Genomic DNA, 11,738 nt, shown 5'->3' with positions numbered 1-11,738 from the left:
GGCAGAGAACTCCTTACCCAATCGGATGGAGGTCAGAGTGCACATCCTGTATATGGTTCAAACGGCCCCTAAATGATTCGGGTCTTCCTAATAGCGGGCTTTGTGGCAAGGAAGATCATAAATCACCAGAAGCCAGTCGTAAATTGTGGTTTTCAGAAGAAGGATGACATCTCTACTTAACCCTCTCTCCACAAAGGCTGGGAGTCATTAATGAGCCAGCATGCAAGCAAGCGCTGGGTTAATCATTTCGGAGAATCCCAGTTTCATTCATCCATGTGACGTGCGATCTTACTGGGTCACCGAAGACCATTACCGCCTGGGTGTAAGCCGTTTTCTACATATATGCAGATGCTCCGTTTCCTGCAGCTGTATCTTCACACTACTTAGGCTTCTGTCCACGAGCTGTAGAACGTAACCATGGGGCAGCAGGGCTTTGGGGTCATGAGAGCTGAGCTAAGCACTAGATTGGCATTCTCTGCCCCCTTTCTCTTTTAATGGGTCATTGACTCGTCAATCATTTGATCGAACTTCAAAACCAGCCAAATGTCCGCATATCTTTATTCAAGTCCCCGGAACACACTTCGTGAGCCCTTCGCAGCAGCTGAAGCACACAGGAATCACCCTGGGACCGTGCGGCAAGGGGCTTTAGGAGGGCGGGCGGGATCGGAGATCGGAACCGGCTCTGTGCACTGCCGGTCTCCCAACAACACGTTGAGCAGGGTGCGAGAAGTGTTTCTCAAGAATGAGTGATTTTGTCCCTCAGAGCACAGAGTCAAGTAGAGAAAGAGAAAGGGCACAGGCATGTCTCTGCCTTGTGGCCGTCGGCCTTGGGCTGCTGTGGATATGGCTTCTTCCTCTCCCTGTGAAGCCGCAGGATGTCCGATAAGGCCTCAGTGACCAAAGAAGGCGACGTGTTTCCGAGTGCTCAGGAACGGGCTGAGCAGGCTGCATGCAGAGAAGGCTGGCCTCTGTTGGAGGGGTGGAGACGTGCTGAGAAGGAGGGAATCTCATGTTAAAACTAAGGGATGAAAGAAGAAGGGCGAGAGGAAGGAGCTTCCACATGGAGGGAAAAGCCCCTGCAAAGGCCTGGAGGAGAAAGGGTTTAACGTGTGCTGGGAATAATCCGCGCAGGATGAAGACTCAGAGGGAGGTCTGTGTTCTGGGTTCAGTCAACGCCATGGGGTCCATGCCGAGTCAGAGCCACCAATGTGGGTTTCTGAGACTAACTGTTAACGGGAGTAGAAGGCCCAGTCTTTCTCCCGAAGAGCTGCTGGAGGTTTTGAACTGCTGACCATTCAGATTGCAGCCCAGCTCGGAACCGCTACACCACAGTGAGGAACTACAGAAGGGTCTTAGAGAGGGAAGGGGCCTGTACAATTCTCTAAGAAGATGATTTCGGGTGTGGTGTGGAGATGGCTTGGTGGGAGGTGGGGAGGGCAAGAGAGGAATCAGAATTTGAAACATGATTTATAAAGCATTTCTCATAAGACAGAGTACGTACCTCAAACACACGGATTCTCAATGAATGAGTATGACTGATTTGATTAAGTGACTCAGGCAATAGTTTATCAGATTTTATTAAATAAGTGGTCTTAGTACAGTATTAGAAACAGCTATATGCCACCATATTGAACCTCACAGATAACACTAGGATATAGAAATTCTATACACGATAACTGTATGTATTTATCCCGTTCGCTAGTTATATGCATATCGTTACTCAGATAGTGATATTAAAACTGCCCTTTTCCCAAGGCTTTTGGATGATTTTCATTTAAAAACACACTGCTAGGCTGCTGCTGGGAGGAAAAAAGGCACAAGCATCCTTCTGGGGTGACAGGAACGTTGTAAGGCTTGATGGTGGTTTACATGTGCCGGTGAGTCCTGGTGGCCTAGTGGTTGTGAGCTGGGTTGTGAACGGCAAGGTCTGCAGTTTGAAACCACCAGCTGCTCCTCAGGAGGAAACCAGGCTTTCCACTCCCATGAGAGTAACTGTCTTAGAAACTCATGGGGGCAGTACTACCCTGTCCTACAGGGTCTCTGATATAGTATCAGCTCGGGTCTCTGATATAGTATCAGCTCCACAGCAGTGAGCGTGGTTTTTGGTTTTATGCATTTGCTCAAGGTCAAGGCACACACTTAAAATCTGTGTTTATGTATGTAAATTATTCATTAATATTAGTAATGATAATAATAAAAAGTAGTTCAAAGATTGTCGGGACAAAACTCCAAAAACAACAAACCCAAGAGTGAAGGCTTACAGCCTCAAACCCTTCCAGATCCCTGACCACTCCGAGTGGACCAAGTGGCTACAAAACGGAGCAAAAGTCAAACTGAAGTGGACTTGGAATCTGCAGGGAAGTACAAGTTCGTTTCAAACATATGGAAAAAATGGTAGGAAATGTCATGTTAAAGACTGGGATAGACTAAGAGATGAGACAGCTTGAGTTTATTTGTTTTCCCTGAGACTGAACATCTGGGTTTCACCTCTCTGTCCTAACCAAAATGTACCCCAAACACATGAACAACCAGCCAAATAACATACATGCCGTATAATAGAAAAAAAGATGGCAAGTCCCCAAATTAAAACACGTGATGAAGGAGCAGGATTAAAGGAACTCTTTGAAAAGAAAGCCCTGGGTGAAACATGCGCACTGTCATGGGCTCTTCAGGTACCGCAGGAAAAATGGACGTTTGAATTTTTCTTCACATGTTTGCAAAGTGGAAACACTTCAGTGTCCGTGTTGGTGTGAGTCCCGTTGACCCATGGAGATCAATTATAAAGACAGGTGAGGCTGAGAGAGGGAGGGAGGGAGGGAAACAGGGGGGAGGGAGTGTGTGTGCACAGGAAGATAGAGTGAATGGAATGGCAGGGTGACCGTTTCTTCATTTCTACCCTACTCATTAGGAGCCTTGGTGGTGTATAGTGCAGGGAATTGTATGCACGTTATTGCCTCGATCTCCCCTAAGCGCTATTTTCTTCATAACAATTTTTTCTATTTTCATTTTATTTCAGAGCATTGTGGGCCACAGAAAATTACCTCGGGGGCCGCAGGTGTGCAGGTGGCCTGTGGCCGCTAGTTTGACACCCCTGGTGTAGTGGGTTATAGCTATAGTTTGGGCCGCTGACTCCAAGGTCAGTTGTTCGAACCCACCAGTTGCTCTGCAGGAAAAAGACGAGGCTGTCTGCTTCTGTAAAGATGAACAGTCTCCCAAACCCAGGGGTATCCCTAGAGAGTGGCTATGAGTCAGAAAGGATTCAATGGCAATGAACCAACCCACTATCTTTTTCAACTCCGGGACCTGAAAGAGGACTGGGGTTAGGCTGCTATTGTTTTCTGGGCAGCTGAGAGGATCCCGGAAAATCGCAAACCAAAATGCTTTTCTCTTTTTCCACAGGCCCCTGCAAGAATGAATGATCACTACTCCATAAGAATTGCCCATGCCACACTCCCACCTGTTGCTAATGACAGACAACAGATAGGCAATCCCCCATCAGAAATGCCAGGATCGCCATAGCGCAGAGAGGTCTGTGAGTTTGGGTCAGCAACAGAATGGCGAGCTTATGGAGGCCCTGGGGCAGAGCTGGCCCAGGCTATCTGTGCAGGAGGGAGGGCCATGTGAGGAGGGTCTTACCAGCACGGTGATCCCTTGCTCTTTGCACAGCATGGCTGCTGCTCCCAGAAGAATGCTCAGCAACACCCAGCAGGTAGAAAAATGTGCTCCCTCCTTGCTACCTGCCAATGAAGTGAGACGGTAAGTGCAAAAGCCACGCCAGCCAGCTCAATCTTGAGAGCACCAGGAGCTAAGATTCATGGCATGAGCTTGCTATATCCATACGTGAACTACCCAGCTTGGCCCGGTGACAGCATCTCTCTACGGGCACATGTGCTGTACCCTTGCTCTTGTGGTGCCAACCCCTCCTCTACATGGTAGCACTTCCCCACTCCAGGCTCAACCTACGAGTGCCCAGAGTCTTTGGGAGGCATTCACAGGAAGCCCTGGCCGCCCACAGGTCTCCGCAGCACAGTCTTCATGGTCAAGTTCCTTCTCCGCAATCATGAAGCAGGCTGATCTGACCCGTAGAGGTGAGAATTCCCACAGTGACGCCCGGCCCTGCATGTGGTTTCCAGATGACCCAGCAGTGGCTGCTTCACTCACAACGGCGGTGTCAGGAGGATGTGAGTCAGCTCTGTGGATCTCTCCTCTCCAAGGATAGGAAGCCAGGCTCTCGGAATACCCAGGGTAACTTCAGACATGCAGTAGACACTAAAAACCACCCCCAAGCCCTCAAACTCACTGCCAAGTTGATGCCAACTCCTATCACTACCACCTATAGGTCAGGATAGAACCTCCTCCGAGATTGTCATCATAGATGGGAGTAGGACGCTCCGTCATTCTCCCATGGAGCGACTGGTGGTTTCAAACTGCTGACCTTGAAGCTAGCAGCCAAATATATAACCCATTATGCCATTAGGAGACAATTGGTGGAACAAAGGGTTAAGTGCTCAGGTACTAAATGAGAGGTCAGCAGTTCAAACCCACCCACAAGTGCCTGGGAAGATAGGCCTGGTGATCTCAGCCGCTGAAAAGTCAAAGGAGCGTAGTTGACTCAGTAACACATGAGGTCCCATGAGTTAGAATTGGCTCAACAGCGGCTCCCCACAGCGCAGACAGGTACACCCTGCTACTAGTGTAGGGTAATACCAACCACTAGAAGGATGCGCAGCTACTGGCAGCCGGCTGTCACCCAGCACCCGGGACAGGTGAAAGCACAGGCCAGGATGGGGGGCCAATCTGCACAAGGGTTCAAGCAAACGTGACCCAACCACCAAACCCATCGCCACTGAGTCATTTCCAACACATATTGACCCTGTACGATGACTTTTTACTTCCATAAACAGTTACAGTCTCAGAAACCCACAGGGGCAATTCCCCCATCCTATAGAGTTACTATGAGTCGGCATTAACCCAATGGTGGTGAGCTTTGGTTTGGAATCTTTACAGATGGCTTGATCTTTTTCCCATGAAGTGACTGGTGGGTTTGAACCCATAGCCAGGAGGGCTTGGTTTAATGAGCAGCTCAGGATCAGGGTTAGCTTAAGTAATCATCGAGGGCCCTTACATTCCTTCTGAGAATGGAGGGTCTGGTTTTATACTGTTCTGGTGACTGGTATGTATAATGTATAGGTCTCTGTGTGGCACAGACAATTTTACACTTGGCTAGTGGTGCTGTGGGTATGCAGTTGACTATCAACCACAAGGATCGCGGTTTGATCCCACCTGCTGCTCTGAAGGGGAAAACACCTGACAATAGGCTTCCTTAAAGATTAAAACGCAAGAACAAAAACCAAACCCCGCCATCGAGTCAATTCCAATTACAGCCTTGGACGGCCCATGGGAAGTTCTACTGTACCACTGACAGCACCAACCAAACTCACTGCCCTCGAGCTGATTCCTCCTCAGCCACCCTACAGCACAGGGTAGAACCACCCCTGTGGGTGTTCGAGACTGTGATTCTTTATGGGAGTAGAAAGCGTCATCATATGCAGTTTCTGTAAGTCAGAATTGATGACAGTAGGTTTACTACCTGAACCATCACTGGCTTGACTCCCACCAGTGGCACCATGGAAGATGACAGTCATTACTCCACAGAGTCACAGTTCTAGCTGACACACACGTGGTTGTCAGGAGTCAGCATGGACTTGGTGCAAATGGGTTTAGAGTTTTGGGTGATACGCAATTGGGGGCTTACGCTGACCTACTTGGGAGAAGAGGGAAGATGTCCATGCTGTTCATCTCTGTTCCTCCTTGGTGAAGCCAGCACTGCCTCATCTACATAAATGGTGAATAAACATGTAAGACTATATGAGTGTGAAATGGTGCTAACGTGGGCCTGCTTGGAGGATCGAATCACTAGTGTGCCTACGGTGCTTGGGAATCTTGGTTCATCTCTGCGTACAAGTAGAACTCCAGGTCTGAATTCCAGTTTTGCCGTGTACTGTAAGTTACCCCTCATTCTCAGTATCCTTATCTACAAAATGTGGGCAATGGTACTGGTATAATAGGTTATGAGTTGGGCTGATAACTTTCCTTGGGGGAAAGACCAGACTTTCTAATCCTGTAAAAATGTACAGCTTCAGAAACCCCCAGGGGCAGTTCTACCTTGTCCTATAGGGTCGCTGTGAGTCAGAATTGACTTGATGGCAGCGCATAGGTGTCAGGGTATGTTTGAGAGGGGGAAAATATACCAAATGCTTGTCTGTGTGAAAGCTATATAAAACAAGCTTTCAGGAACAGCATATCTGTGGGAAAGACTTATGTATTATGGATCCGGAAATGTTTGAGTAGTTGTAAGAAGAAGAATGAGGGTAGCAGTGGAAGGAAACCTTACTTCTCACTGTATCACCTTTAAAAAATTCTATGTTGTATATGAAATCAAAGATAGATAGCTCTATTGAGACAGTAACTGCGTAATGGTCCCTTGGGGGTCTGGCATGGGAGGTTGAATGGGGAATACAGAACGAAGAAAATGTTCTAAACCGATGATTGCACAACTCTTCTGGATGGGAATGAAGTCCTGAATTGCATGGCATAATGAACCATATGCCAACACAACTGTTGGAAAATAAACAAATAAATAAAATTTCTATGGCGTCAATTCAGATTTCTAACCACAGACACACAGGCCAGAGCAGAACGGCCCCAGAGGGTTCCCAAGGCCCCGAACTTTACGGCAGTCAATCAACCTCAGTGACGCCTGGAGGGGCGCAGCTGGTGGGTCCGAACTGTCCCACTCTGGGCTAGTCTCGGAGTACTTAGCCATCCGAACTTTTAAAAGAACCTTTTATAACCTTTACGATCTTTTTAATTTTTACACGCCATATGCATGGATTAAAGACCCTATTGAAAACCAAATGGCAAAGAAGCCACATGGTTTAGTGAGGAGGCCGCAGAAAGCATTCACTAACTTTTTTTCTTTTTTTTTTAATGGACCAGTAAAACACCCTCAGGTTAGAGAGACTTTCCATAAGACTGCTGCATTGGTCAAGCAGATGGCTAATCTAGTCACCTTGTCACAAAATGGGTTGGGTACACTAAAAATAAATGCACCTTGATTCTCATTAGACAACCAGTACCTTCTTGATCAGAGAAAAAAAACAATGGTTGTGTGTGTGTGTGTATGCAACATGATGCACAGACCTTGACTGAAGAGATATAAAGTCTTGTGAGAACATCTTAGAAAATTCCAAGGGTGGAATCCCTAACAGACACCAGGGGCCCCTAAACCTGGCACCGTTCTACGTTGGGGTGACACCCCTGGGAGTCATCAGGATTAACTCCCGAGACTGCCCACCACACCTGCAAGGGCCTCCCTCCGAAGTAACGGGACTGGGCTCCAGGGCCCGGCCAGCTTGTTGGGAATATTGCCTACTTCAAAATTCAGCTCACCTAGCAGTCGACATAAAGAAGCCACGCAGAAACAACACACCGCCTAACGTGTTCCGACCCTCGCAGCTTTTCCTGAGGATGCCTTACATGCAATAATAGAAACGTCGTTTCTTGAGCTATTCCAGGGGAGGCGCTGTGACGCTTTCCGCAGGGCCACTAGTGCAGGCAGCCACAGTCAGCCTCACCCACGGGCAGGGAGGGAGCTGTCACCTCATAAACGCCACGGGCATTGCAGCTTCACTCACACCCTTGTTGCCCACAAGATGAAGGTCACCCCTGGGGACGGCCATCAAACTCAAAAGAAACTCACTGCCACCGAGTCGATTCCCACTTTTTGCCACCCTACAGGACAGGGTAGAACTGCCCCTGGGGTTTCCAGTACAATAGCTCTTTATGGGAGTAGAAAGCCTCATCTTTCTCCCACGGAGCCGCTCGCAGTGCTGACCTGTGACCTTGCAGTCAGCAGCCTAACGGTGGCACCTCGGATGCTGCTCCTTGGGCAGCACCAGCCTGCATGGTAGGTTTTTCTTCTCATCTACATTCCGAGCACCAGCTAGTGACTCAACTTGGCTCTGGGCTAGGCTTCATTTAATACCGGTCCCTCAGGCTAGAATGCCCCGGGCAAAATCCTCTCCGGTTATAAAGCTGTCAAACGTCAGTCACTTGGTGAAACTCCACCTCCAACCTTCCAGGCAGAAGCTGTTGTCTCAAGTCTCTGCCTTGTTTTCCTCACACAGTTAGAACAGCATGTGCTGCTGGTAACCTTGCAGGTCCGGCCGTCCCTAACAAGGGCTGTCTTAGCCACAGCCTGAGCCCAGTCAGCTAGGCCCCGCTGTTGCACTGAACTGCCCCCAGCACAGCGTTGCTCACACCGTGTGTTACAGCTGCTTGGTTTACTGTAATTCTCCTACTTCAGGGGGTTTTCAACCTTGGCGTTTTGGGCATTTGGGTGGGAGAATCCTTTGCATGGGGGCTGCCCTGAGTCTTGTAGGATGTTCAGTATCATCCCTGACTTCTCCCCGTTAGATGCCAATAGCAACCCGCCCCACCCCAGTTGGATGACCAAACAGGACATGGGTGTCCCTATTGCTGCTCTTTTATGCTGTTGAGGCAATCTTCGTTTCCTAGTGACCCCGCATGATGGGGAGATCCTGCTCTGAAGCGTTTCCTAGGTTTTAATCTGTACAGAAGCTGGCTGCGGTGGAGCCGCTGGCGGGGTTAAAATGGATAACCTTTTGGCTACTAGCCCGGCACCTGACCTTTTCCCCACTAGGACTCCTTCCAAATTCTCCTTCCAAACTCCAAACTTGCTGCCACTGAGTCAACTCTGACTCATAGCGACGCTGTAGGCATGAACTGCCCCTGTGTGTTTCTGAGACTGTAACTCTCCCCTACAGGAGTAGAGAGCTGGTGGCTTCGAACCGATGGCCTTGTAGTTAGGAACCCAGTGAGTGGCCCACTCAGTCGATAGGGCTCCAAAGGCCAGGAAGGACCCCCATAAATAGTAAGCTTGTTGACAGTGGTAACCCCGGTTCCATGCCGGACCTATAGGAGCCACTCGAATTTTCCATGACGGAATCAGCAGCACTTGAATCTGGAAAGCATCCATAGAGTCAGTGAACGAAGCATCTTATCTACCATCTACTAAAAGGGGCACAAGGTGCGACCTTCTGGCATTCACAGAAATACAACTGTTAACAGCTAGAGTGTGTGTGTGCAGTCATTTGCTTTTCCAAAACCCCAAACCAAACTCATTGCCATCAAGGAGATGCCGACTCACAGTAACCATACAGGACAGGGTCGATCTGCCCCTCTGGGTTCCCAAGACTGGAACTGAAAGCTCCGTCTTTCTCCTGAGGTGAGATGGATGCTTTCGAACTGCTGACGTTGCAGTTAGCAGCCCGATGCATAATCACTACGACACCAGGGCTCCTCAGAGGCTGCTTATGTACTTTCGATGGGCAGTATTGGCATCCCTCCTGAAAGGCGTCCAGCAGGTGGCCATGTAGCCTCCTCACCTTTAATACCTTCAGTGAGGAGCAGTGGCCTTTCACACCACAGCCCGTTCCCAACTTTGCCCATTTTAAACTATGGGCTGTGAGCCATCCTTTTTTATTCTAAGCCCAAGCTTGCGTTAATGTCTGGCCTTAGCTCCGCCTAGGGCAGCCTCTCTCCAGGTTGTCAGGTGGCACAGTGCCTGCAAGCCGAGACCTCTCCACTAAAACTTACTGGACATCAATGTGCTTGCTGCTAAGGGGTATACTGAGGATAATCTTACTTGTGGAAATTATCTGTATCATATATTTGTAATTTTTAAAAAAATCACAATTAAGAACCACAACATAAACAACCCTTTCAAATGAAGCAAGATTGCAGTTGAGAGCGTACTCCCCCATTGGAGTGCATTCTTTCAGTGAGGCCGGCCCACTGTGTGGTTATGAATGGAGGCCGTACCTCCCATGCCCCTGATTTCTGCTCACTGTGCTCAGCTAAACAAAGGGTGATTTCCCAATGTCACGCTCCCTGCTAACTTTAAAAGCAGGTCCCTTGAACATTTTGCCTTTCTTCCTACAAAAATGAAATCAGCTTGTATTTTATTGGAATGTAACATAGATTACTATCATCCTCTCCCATGGGCCAGTGGACTTTGATAGAAAAAGAAATAGCATTTCTTCCATGAAAATACCTCAAAGGCCTTGTATTTCAAAGTACTCCATTATCATAAAATTAAAATGACTACATACCTATAAAAGTAATATAATATTCTATTTATCTAGCCTATTTTTAAATTTGGAAAGTCTCCCCACCCCCACTCCTTAGATGGCTAAGTCAGTGTGATTTCGTCACATACAGGAAGATGAAAGAAAGCACTAGAGAAAACATGACCTTCAGATTTATCAATAACCCTCTTTCTAATTGCATCCCACATTTTTCTCTTTAAAAAGTGTAAACTTCTGTAAAGGATTCAGGCACATACGTCCCCTGTATGTGTCTTCAGGAAGGATCCTATTCTTTAATCTTATACTTTTGGCTTTAATTTTATACTTTTGACAGTACTTCAAACGTTCCGGGTATGAAAAGATAAATACAATGTTTCTTTGCTGGGGAAGTTTCTTCAGTTTTAGTGGCTATTAAATATTAGCTGCTACTTCTTGAAATAGCTATTTCGGACCAGAGGCAGATCCAGGGGTGTAGTGTACCATGATGGCTTCCCCAGCCCTTGAACTTTAGCCAACCCCAGGAAGATGTGCTGATGGCTACATTACACACTTGACTCAGAAGACCTGGGGAGAACGCAAAGCCCTCATGTTTTACACTGACTATAAGTTCACATTTTAATATTTTTGGTATATTGGGCTAAACAGAACATCTTAATACAGCTTGTCTCACCTGCTTTTTTGGTGATACGGCTACCAAACCAAGCCAAACTCACTGTCACAGAGTCGGTGCCAACCCCCAGCGACCCTATGGGACCCAGTAGAACTGTTCTTCAGTGCTTTCGAGACTAAATCTTTACAGGAGCAGGCTGCCTCTATTTTTCTCCCACAGAGAGGCCGGTGGGCTTAAACTGCTGACCTTGGGGTTAGCGGTGCAGTGTCTCATTCTCAGCACCACCAGGGTTCCTTAACCTGGAAAATATAAAATGACACTCCTTCATGTGTCAGTGTTCCTTCTGGAATGGAGCCGTCCTAAACTGTGTGGCCAAAGACCCAGCTCTCTCCCAATGAATTCTTATTGATCCAATAATTTGCAAAGGGCCCGATTTACAGTTCAAGTTTGTCTTTGCAAAAGACAACAAGTGTAAACACGGGCTTGCCTATTTAAATGCAGCTCTGGCTCCCCTAGTCTCTGCCAGATTAACCACTCAATATCGTATCAAAAGTCTTGCGATCGCGCGTGCAGATGCATTTTGATTTTTCTAGGACGCAAGTGGGAGCGTTTAGTTTGACAAACGTTTTTAAATGAAGAGGTATTTTCAATCAAAAAGATCATCTGTTTCAAAGGTATGGCATGCATATATGTGGTTAAACCAAGGTCAGCCTCCTCTGAATTGACAAACTGCTTCTAGCACTGGGCTTGCACAACAAAGACCTTATGAATATTGCATAATCAAGCGAGAAAGCGCTCAGAACATGAACTTCTGCCCCTGGTAATTCTCCACATTAAAACTGACGCTACGGCGTGGTGTCTCTAGGTGACTCATGCTAATAACTGGAAAGAGAGCACAGCCTAAATGAATTTGGAATTTTTTTTTATAGCTCTGTTCAAAATGCAAGCTAATCTTC

The 11,738-nt window shown here is 47.6% G+C and overlaps 1 protein-coding gene across 1 annotated transcript in view; it reads right to left on the bottom strand.

Annotated features, from left to right (window-relative positions):
• The window catches only part of TMTC4 (transmembrane O-mannosyltransferase targeting cadherins 4), a 90,433-nt gene that overhangs the window by 43,298 nt on the left and 35,397 nt on the right, over positions 1-11,738 (bottom strand). The window contains exon 6 of the mRNA XM_075563453.1: positions 3,637-3,737. Within this exon, the coding sequence (XP_075419568.1) occupies positions 3,637-3,737 (101 nt within the window). The remainder of the gene's footprint in view (positions 1-3,636; positions 3,738-11,738) is intronic.

This window comes from Tenrec ecaudatus, chromosome 11 (genome assembly GCF_050624435.1).
Source record: "Tenrec ecaudatus isolate mTenEca1 chromosome 11, mTenEca1.hap1, whole genome shotgun sequence".
In the NCBI taxonomy this organism is placed as follows: domain Eukaryota; kingdom Metazoa; phylum Chordata; class Mammalia; order Afrosoricida; family Tenrecidae; genus Tenrec; species Tenrec ecaudatus.
The sequence above is the reverse complement of the archived record's forward strand: the minus strand, read 5'-3'. Positions and strand labels throughout refer to the sequence as shown.